Source organism: Hibiscus syriacus, unplaced genomic scaffold (assembly GCF_006381635.1).
Source record: "Hibiscus syriacus cultivar Baekdansim isolate YM2019G1 unplaced genomic scaffold, ASM638163v2 tig00002511_pilon, whole genome shotgun sequence".
Taxonomy (NCBI): Eukaryota; Viridiplantae; Streptophyta; class Magnoliopsida; order Malvales; family Malvaceae; genus Hibiscus; species Hibiscus syriacus.
This window is the reverse complement of record NW_024061932.1, coordinates 6,792,858-6,803,075: the sequence shown is the minus strand read 5'-3', so window position 1 is coordinate 6,803,075 and position 10,218 is coordinate 6,792,858. Positions and strand designations below refer to the sequence as shown.

Here is a 10,218-nt window from a genome sequence, read left to right as displayed (position 1 = left end):
CTAGTTCAAACGATTTTCAAATTTTTAACAAATTTGAAATATATGAATAGTTGAATAACCATTTTATAACTTTTAATAATTGAGAAACTAAAAAACAATACCTTATAATTAAAGAATTATTTTATAATTTTTAATAATTAAAAAAACTCAACAAAATAATTAAAAAAACTTAATAAAATAATATTTTATAATTAATAACGATTTATATACTTTGCCCATTCATAAAAATACGAGAAGATCGTCTCTTTGTCTATCCCACCGTGTGTAGGCATAACGGTCTAAAACATTTTTGAAAAGAAAAATAAATGGAAAAAAATCAAAATATTTGAAAACTTAATCTTCAACCCGAGACCCATTATTTTGCCCATTTCTTTATTTTATTTTTCAAAAAGAAAACAAAAATTTTTTCCCTCTCCTTTCAAATTTTCTTCACTCTCTCACTCTACCTCAAACCCTAAACCATCCAATTCTTTGAGCAAACGGATCTGAGTCGGAGGAAACAAAGAGATTGATTTATCCTAAATGCAGGACTTTGTTGGATCGGTTCGCCGATCCTTTGTCTTTAGGTCTTCGACGTCTGGCGAAGATGACGGTGGAGGACTTGGATGCTTTGTTGAGAAGATCGGCGCTAGCATTCGTAGATCGCAAATCGGTTTGTTTTCTAAGCCACCTGCGCCTCCCGCTCTTCCTCCTGTTAAAAAAACGGATGATCCGCCGATCAGGTGGCGGAAGGGCGAGATGATTGGTAGTGGCGCCTTTGGTCGTGTTTACATGGGGATGAATCTTGACTCGGGCGAGTTATTAGCAGTTAAACAGGCGAGTTACTCTCAATTGAGTCGTGACTTCTTTTTTGTATTTTGTTTTAAATTTTATATTGTCTTGACTAGGTTTTTTTTATGAAGGTTTTGATCGCGGCAAATGCTTCGAAGGAGAAAACACAGGTAGAAAAAGGATTTTTTTATAAGTTCTTTTGAAAGTGTGTATAACATTATAAATTGAATCATAAAACAATCATTATTTTTTGTTTCTTTAATTGAATTGATTATGGGTAGGCTCAAATTAGAGAGCTCGAAGAAGAAGTGAAGCTACTACAGAATCTATCACATCCAAACATAGTTGTAAGTGTGATTTCTGGAATTCAATTTAAAATTTGTTGTGGGCAATCCACAAGCCATCATTAACTGTTTTATGTTTGTTAGAGATATTTGGGCACTGCAAGGGAGAATGATTCGTTTAATATTCTATTGGAGTTTGTACCGGGTGGATCCATTCAATCTCTTTTGGGGAAGTTTGGATCTTTCCCTGAACCTGTAAGTTATTGTTTTGTGATTACATTTTAAAATATTTGGTGTTTTCCCTTTTCCACTAGCTGGTGGTGATCTAATTGACTAATTTTACTCATTAATTAGAATACTTGCTCAAAAACAGGTAATAAGAATGTATACAAAACAACTTTTATTGGGACTGGAATATCTTCACAAGAATAGAATCGTGCACAGAGACATCAAGGTACTTCATTTGGTTTTCATTGAAAATTGTCGCATGTTTACACGCATCTGTTTGATATGATGTGCAAAATCAGGGAGCAAATATTCTTGTGGATAACAAGGGGTGTATCAAACTTGCAGACTTTGGTGCATCCAAAAAAGTTGTCGAGTTGGTAAGAAAACTATTTTCCTTTCTTTTCCATCCATGCCTTAAAAGGTATTCATTTCGAGTAATGGTTTTCTGCTTCTTCAGGCTACAATAAACGGAGCCAAGTCAATGAAGGGAACTCCATATTGGATGGCTCCTGAAGTTATTCTTGGAGCAGGACATAGATTGTAAGAAATTCATGTAACTTCATGCTTATAAATGTAATCCTTGCTATCTGAAGTTGGGATCTTATCTGCTTCGGTCTTCTTTTCTTAGCTCTGCTGATATATGGAGTGTCGGTTGTACTATTATTGAGATGGCTACTGGAAAGCCTCCATGGAGCCAACAATATCAGGAGGTGTGTATTTGAGCTGTTAGAAAACCGTCATAAGAATGATAGTATAAGAATAATCCAATTATAGACTAGACTAGGCTTGATTTTCCCTTATTTTGACTGATGATCTGGAGTTTCTTTCAGGTTGCTGCTCTCTTCCATATTGGGACAACTAAATCTCATCCACCAATCCCTGAGCATCTCTCGTTTGAGGCTAAAGACTTCTTGTTAAAATGCCTACAAAAGTACATTCTTGATATCTATTATTGTTTTGTCGTTAGAATTCCATATTTTCTCCATCCATTCTCTGTTTCTTTAAAAGGTCAATGAAATAGTTGAATCATGCATAAATTGCAAGAACTTTCTTTTCCCTAATAATTTCAATTTTGTAATCAACCCTTATATTGGATGCCAGAGAGTCAGAACTCAGACCTAGTGCATCAGACTTGCTTCAGGTAATTTGAAATTATTGAGCAGTTTTTGCCTGAATTCTTCATAAAATAGTCATATGTTGGTTGTAATGCATGCATTAAGCCGTGGATATGACTACATAAATAATACTCTGCTCACTTATAATTTGTCTTTACCAAAATAAATGCAGCACCCTTTTGTGACTGGGAACTATCAGGAACATGCAGTTCGTAGCTCAATTATGGTAAGTCTGATTGCATTAAGCTTTATTATTTGATATTTCTATTCTTTTGACCTTCCTTGATTAATCTATCAGGAACCTGAAAATCTGGAGATGGCATCTGGGTTTAACCTGAAGAGCTCGTATGTGTCCAAATTTCTTGAGCTATGTTTATTTATTTTTTATATACAACGGTTGAACTTATTATTGATGTCACAGAAGAAATTCAGGGATCAGATCAACAAGCATAGGTTTAAAGGATGTTTGTGAAATGGGTAGTGTGAGTTGCTCTACAGCATATCTTGGGAAATTCTCAGAACCTGGAGCCTATTGGAAGGAAAACAGTTATGACAATAGCATGTGTCAGATAGATGACGGCACTTCAGTAAATTTCAGCACTGTTTTAGCATCTGCTGATTTGAATAAAGTAATTAACTATTCTTGCGAGTCACCCATTCTTGTCAGATTTTTATAATTAGCTTGAACTAAATTGCTTAATTATTTATTTGCATCAGAGTTTTAATCCCATATGTGAACCTACTGAAGACTGGCCATGCAAATTTGACCAAAGTTCTGAGCTAAGCCAAAGTGGAGTGAACTTGTCCTTAGGTGAAACAATAGAAGCTGCTGGCATTCATGGAATGTCTGCTAAGGAGAACGGCTTCACTTTTTTGTGTGGACTGCCAGCAGCTGATGATGATGAAGAAGTTACCGAGATAAAAATTAGAACGTTTCTGGATGAAAAGGTATTGATCTTTCTTTTATGGATGATTTTTATGTTCATTTCCTTTAGTTTGTTTTCCTTGAGGTCTTGAATGAGAGAATCTAATTCCGTATTATCATTTGACCAGGCTCTGGAACTGAAGAAGCTTCAATCTCCTCTGTACGAAGAGTTCTACAACACATTGAATGGTAGTCTTCCAACTTCTGCTGGAACTGCAAACGGTGAAAATATTTTGAGCTTACCTCCTAAAAGCAGGTCGCCTAAGCGGCTTCCTAGCAGAAGACTCTCAGCAGTTGCTGATGCTGCCAACATAGTTATCCCAAAGGGTCATAAGAATCATTTGTCAATTACTGCTGGTGTTCATGATCGAACTTTACAAGAAATTCAGCCACCTATCAGGGAATGGAAAGGGCTCAATGCGCAGCAGGAGACTATTAGTCCTAGGTTTGCTAATAATTTTTTGTGGTATGCTAGCTTACGTTTGCATGTAAAATCTTCATGTCCTATTCTCTAATCTCCTATTCTCTAATCTTGCAAATGGTATTGCACAGCATGAGCTTTTCGGAGAGACAAAGGAGGTGGAAGGAAGAGCTTGACCAAGAGCTCGAAAGGAAGAGAGGTGTGCTATGCTTTTCATCGCATTATGTCAATATCCAGCCTATTATGAGTGTGCTTGTTTTATGTTAGTTAAAAGCTAATATGCACTCAGATGATGTTAGTTCTATTTGGAATTCGGATGCATAACAAACCAAATTTCTATTGCAGAGATGTTGCGGAAGACATCATCTCCAAAGGATAAGTTTCTATTTGGACAAAGAGAACAATTTCGATCTGCATTTTCTGGCAAGTAAATGTATCTAACTTTACCAATGGGGCTGTCAGTTATGTATTCTATTTTTGGTGAGTATATTCAACTTTAAAAAAAATATCATGTATTTAGATGATCTTTGAGGGTTCATGCCCCTATATCCATGTCCATATGTTTTGGACATGTATTTCAAGAAAAATGAAGTCGGAACAGTCTAGTTAATAACAAATGCTTGTGTAGCATGGCAGTGCAACCTTCATGTTGTTTTATGCTCTTGATTTCCGGCAAAAATAAATTTATTAGTATTTGTATATGGGTTTTTCTTTTTATTTACCCTTGTAATAGAATTTTCAAATGTATTTAAGTAATGATTTAAGATATATCATGTCATTTAAAGTGATGACATTTCACTTAAAGCAATGATGTAATATATGTCATGTCGCTAAGGGCCCTACCATGAGTATACAAGTACTAAGTCTCTAACCTCATTATCATCCTATAATGCACCACAATGCCAAACACAATGACAGTACCTGATATCATAGAGACATCGGTATTATCACTCAACAATAAGTATGGTGTAGCTTGGGGTCACATAGCATCATAGAGCTCACACAGCATTATAGAGCTCATACCTCCGTTTGCTTAATAGTGGTACCTTGGGTAGATCTGGGTCACACAGCATCAGCATCTCCCAAGACGACTATCCTACTGCTAAAGTAACTCAGATGTCCTCACCGTTTCCCTAACTGTACACAAGTGCATAAGTCTTATGGAATCTTACCTCATATGACTATTATGGTCATCATATAATTATTATTATCTCGTTATTATTATAAGTCTTTCTCTAAAGCTAACGTTTAGCACATGTTATCTGATGCCCTATAAGGAAAATAAAGTAGCTTAGTTACTCGTTATCGATCTTGTTGAAGTTAAGTGAGGTCATTTCCTCTCACTTGAACTATCCCACTCGTCCTCTCATCTAGGACATTAAGTAAATGTTAATTAGCACTTAAAAGGGTATTTTAGTCATCTTTGACTTCAGAGAGATCTCTAAGGTTTCAGGATTTTCTATCGATTATGCTTGTTGTTCACCGACTGAAGCACTAGTTAGCCTGATGTAGACACTCATTTTCGTCCGTCTTTTTTATACACACACACATATATATATATATATATATATATATATTATAGTTTGCAAATGGGTCTTAAAAATACGTTTTTAAAATATTTTGAAAATATATATAATATATAGTTTTTAAAACATTTTTAAAAATGTATATAATATATAAATTTTTAAATCATTTTGAAAACTTATATAATATATAGTTTTTGAAAACATTTTTGAAAACTTATATAATATATAGTTTTGAAAACATTTATATATTATATAGTTTTTAAAAAACATTTTGAAAATATATAATATATAGATTTTTAAAACATTTTTGAAAATATATATATTATATAGTTTTTTAAAACATTTTTGAAAACTTATATAATATATAATATTTAAAATATTTTGGAAAATATATATAATATATAATTTTAAAATATGTTTTTGAAAATAAATTATATTATATGGTTTTGAAAAACATTTTTAAAAAAAATAATATATAAATATAGTTTTAAAAAATATTTATTTATTTAATTTTTTTTATTTGTTAATTGTTTTTTATTATTCATTTCCTTTCTTTTTTTCTCTTTTTCGGTTCAGGTCTGAAGATTGGGTCTAATAATCCAGTCCAAATGATCTAGCAGAAGTCCAACAGGTTTGGGGCCTGACCCAGCCCAAAAACAAAACTTGAATGCTAGGGTTTCCACAGTTCAAGTTCAGCGCCGCGTAATCCGGAGTCAACACCGAAACGACTGGTCAATCCTGAGACTGACCCATCCTGGGATGACCAGTCACAGATGCATGAAGATCTCAGAATAACCTCAACCATTTCGGGGTTAGAAACAACCAAAACTAAGCTTCAGTGAGGCCATGCAAAGGGGACCATCAACAGAGATCGAACACAGCTAACGGGAGGCCATCACAGTACCAAATACACACATCACAACAATGGAAAAGAAAATAATGAACCATAAACAACGAACCACAATATCGAAGAAAACAAAACAAAAACATCAACACAAACACAAAATACCCAATGCAACCACTCGGGAAAATGAAAGAGAAGCGTCGGCCATTAGAAGTCGAACCGTCCGACGAAAGAGGGGTAAAAAACTGAAACCTTTTTTTTCTAGATCTACACCATAGGAAGCAATTTTAGGCGGTTTTGGTTTCGGGTAGTGCCTCGTGGTGACAAGGGGAGTGTTTTGGTGAGTTTGTTGTTTTTCGGCCAGCCATCGAGGAAGGGGAGAGAGCTTGAGAACTTTTCTCGTGTAAGGGGAGAAGGTTTTTGGGCAGAAATGTAAGAAATGAAGGAAATGGAGTGCTTTTGGCCCATTTATATACGAGGGACCATTGTGCAAATAGGGGTTTTTTAAATTCTTTCCGTCATCCTTGGTATTTTGAATCGCTTTACAATTCGATCATTATTTGTAATTTTGCCTCTAAATTTCTAATTTAATCAATTTAATCCTTGCTTATGTTTTTTTTTTATTTTGTGAATTAACCTCTGATTTTTTTTCTCTTGCAGTGCATTTTTAACACTAATTTCACTCCATCAATTTTAATTTTTTTCAATTTAATCCTCTAAGTTTTGTTTTATTTTATTTTTAAAATTGTTTTTTACTTCGTTTTGCTACTTTTAAAATTTAACACTTTTTTTTAATTTATTTAACATTTTTTAATTTGTTTTATTCATTTCGTTTATATTTATTTCTTTCTTTCTTTTTCATTGAATTATTATTCTATTTTTTTAGTTTTATTTTTTTGATTTATTTAATATTCATTTATTATTATTGTTTTTTTCCTCTAACATTTTTTAGAAGAATTGCAATCGATCAAATGTAAGTAATTCGAATCTAATGTTTTAAATTTTAATTTTTGAAATTAAAGACAACCGACAAATTAATTGGTACTGAAAGGGCGGTTCAAGGGCTTCCTTGACCGTAACCGACTCCCGAACCCAATTATTTAAGCCGAAGCCCAATTCCAGTAAAACGTAGATCAGGTAAGATGGTGTCCGATCTACCTAAATATCGTTTAAAATTATCGGTGGCGACTTTAACCCAATTATTTAAGTCGAAGTCCAATTCTGGGATCAATCGAAAGACGGTCGCTACACGCGATACCTGACTCAGTTTCATTATTGGGTAACAACACTTCTAACGCTCTTATCGTACTTCTTCCAAAACCCTTAAAATAGTGGAATGACTTATCCATTCCCAGTTCACTAATGTTCTCAAAGCCTCATAATTTTTGTAGTACTAAATCTAACATACTCATCCTACCAATTATCGAATATCTCTTGTAACGATCCTCGATCCCAACTATATGTATACGTCCTTTATTGAAGATACTTTGGTGTATTACGCTTAATATGGTTACACCCGATGTAACCTACTCCTACGAGTGTTTTTAAGTATGTTTGATTATTTATATCCCTCACAGACTAAGTCTTACTATTACAGATCATCCTTAGATCTTACGGACCTTAAACAGGTCAAAAGAACATTCAAGAACACTTAGGACCTTTAATGAATGCAAATCCATCCTTTTACAACGAAGAAAACAGAGAAGGGATTGATCATTTCTTTTGAGGGATTGATTCTTTTGAAAAGGGATCAATCCTTTATCCCAAGGGATCGATACTTTGCTGGACAAAAACTTTGGGATCGAAATGACTTGCTTGAGCTCGAGAATCACTCAAGAATCACCCCAAACAACATGGTTTGGTTTATAAACTTATTCAAAAGCTTTAGTAAGCTATTCAGGGTCTTAAGGCATCATTTAAATATATTATTAACACCTAAAACATGACTTGGTTGAGAAATTAAAGATAAACCCTAAAATGCTCAAATCACCAAATCTTAACAAAAAAACATAGATTTATGAAACCTTAATACTTAAAAAGGTTAGAAATACACTACCTTGAATTTAGAAACCCGAAATGAAGCTCATTTTTCTATCAAGCACCTTCCTTTTTTACTTTGGTTGATTTTCCACCATTTTTTCCTCAAACCAAAAAGGAAGACAAGATCCTTAGCATACCAAGGGTTATAGGATTATTGAAATAGATTAGAAGTCAAGAGGAGTAGATAAAGATGTTCTTACCAACTCTTAAAGCTATGAAGACTTGGAGGAGAGAAGGAGAAGAGAAATGAAGAAAAAGAAGAATCTGAGAAGAGGAGATGGGATGGAAGCCCATGTCCAAAACACCAATAAAAACCCTATAACCAGCTTCCAAAATCTTTAATGATCTAATTGCACTTTTTGTCCTTTGCATTTTATCTTATATTCAAAAATTCCCTTTTTTATGACTAAAAGGGCCCAAAGCCAACCCAATTAAGCCCAACAACTTAATTTATAATTTCATATGGTCCATTTACCTCTCAGGTAAACCCGAAACTACTAACCCATAATTTGGGATGTTACAAAAATGAAACAAAAACTAAGCGTTATGTATGATTTTGAAACAAATTCAAAGTTTAAGTACTAAAATGAAAAACAACTGATAGTTTAAGTACTAATCACGTAGTTTACTCTAAACTATTTCTGAATAAATCCAAAAAAACTCCTGCTTTCACTCAATTATCATAATTTCTTATTTATTTAATAAATATTTATATTGACTTTCTATTCTATATAGATCGGGATGATTCGGTCATGCTTGACGTGCACCGATGAGTACTATTAATTTAATTTATAAAGCTTTTAAATTATAAAATACTCAAGTAATTATAAAATAGTTAAAAATCTAAACGTAAAATATTTAAAATAAAACATTAATTACATTATTTTTATAATCTTATTTTAGATAATAATTAGTCGATGCCACCGCTGTCGTCGTCATTACTACTATCATCAATGCTGATGTTGCCACCGCGGCTGCCACCATTGCATCGATAGTGTTGCTATCGTTGCCACTAATACTGTTGTCACTGTTACTATGGCTATTGTTATCACTTTCGTTGTCAATGTTGTTACCATCGTCGCTGCTATTACTACCATGTTGTTGCCACAACGTCAAAGGAAATTTTTTTAGGGTTTTATAATTTAAGGGTTAATAATTGATCTAATTATTATTTAAAATAATATTATAAAAATAATGTAATTAATATTTTATTTTAACTAATTTACGTTTAGATTTTAACTAATTTATAATTATACGTTGAGTACTTTATAATTTTAAAGTTTTATAAATTAAATTAATAGTGCTCATCGTTAGTGGTGCTAATCGATACTCGTTGGTAGAATTAGAGAACAAGCTAAAAAACCCAATGTGCTTCTTGTGGTCTATAAAAACATTATGAGAAATAATTCTGTAAAAATTAATTTAGAAAACATGCTTTTAAAACGTGAACACTACTCCCATCCAAACACTAGAATGTGTAGGTTTTCCTGAACCATACACCCACTTGTACACCCAATAAGGACCTTATACTTATAGCATAAGGATATGCGATAAAGACTTATCCTGTGCACAAAGCATATGAGTCTGCGGTAAAATCTTACAAGTCATAGACTAAGCCTGAGATACTTCCTCCAATCATACCTCCAATGATAGTAAACATGCATGTATTTGAGTGAAAAACAGTAGTTTAATTCATTTAAACATGAAAACATTTCATATTCCAGAATCAAATATAGAAATATAATAACTAGAGATCATGTCAAAAATATACGGTAAAGTAAATATTAAAATCCAATACATACAATAAATAAGATATCATGCAGTCAAAATATTTAATATCAGTAAAATTCCAAAACAATTCAAAATAGTAATGTAACACCATCAGGAACACACCCGTATCGGTTTGAGAAGTCGAAAATGGTAATATACTGTTGAGCCTGCATATCACGGTCAACAGCAGTGCTAGATCCTACAAATCAGAATAACTGAATAAAAACATAATATAATAAATAATAAATTATACTTAAACAACTTACGGAAACCTACGAGTAGCTTTTGAAGAAT

General features: G+C 33.1%; 1 protein-coding gene across 3 annotated transcripts; it reads left to right on the top strand.

Annotated features, from left to right (window-relative positions):
• The first annotated feature begins 348 nt into the window (after positions 1–348).
• On the top strand, positions 349–4,318 carry LOC120147207 (mitogen-activated protein kinase kinase kinase NPK1-like). Of its 3 annotated transcripts, XM_039160659.1 has the most exons (18): positions 349–816; positions 903–941; positions 1,053–1,118; positions 1,200–1,310; positions 1,429–1,509; positions 1,583–1,660; positions 1,741–1,823; positions 1,912–1,993; positions 2,114–2,214; positions 2,385–2,424; positions 2,571–2,624; positions 2,697–2,743; positions 2,820–3,027; positions 3,116–3,346; positions 3,452–3,768; positions 3,876–3,943; positions 4,090–4,124; positions 4,162–4,311. In XM_039160659.1, the coding sequence occupies exons 1-18, from the start codon at positions 523–525 to the stop codon at positions 4,183–4,185; spliced, it is 1,959 nt and encodes a 652-aa protein (XP_039016590.1). In that variant the 5' UTR covers positions 349–522; the 3' UTR covers positions 4,186–4,311. The 3 variants fall into 3 exon arrangements, with proteins under 3 accessions (XP_039016590.1, XP_039016575.1, XP_039016583.1); XM_039160644.1 differs by having other exon boundaries at positions 3,452–3,789; positions 4,090–4,318; XM_039160652.1 differs by having other exon boundaries at positions 4,090–4,317.
• Positions 4,319–10,218: the final 5,900 nt, after the last annotated feature.

What these genes read in the sequence shown, in the direction of transcription:
- LOC120147207 (XM_039160644.1), top strand. Translation starts at nt 523, where the DNA reads ATGCAGGACTTTGTTGGATCGGTTCGCCGATCCTTTGTCTTTAGGTCT. An exon ending in CCAAAAAAGTTGTCGAGTTG is followed by an intron (nt 1,661 to 1,740) that starts GTAAGAAAACTA and finishes CTGCTTCTTCAG; the next exon opens with GCTACAATAAACGGAGCCAA. An exon ending in GGAGCCAACAATATCAGGAG is followed by an intron (nt 1,994 to 2,113) that starts GTGTGTATTTGA and finishes AGTTTCTTTCAG; the next exon opens with GTTGCTGCTCTCTTCCATAT.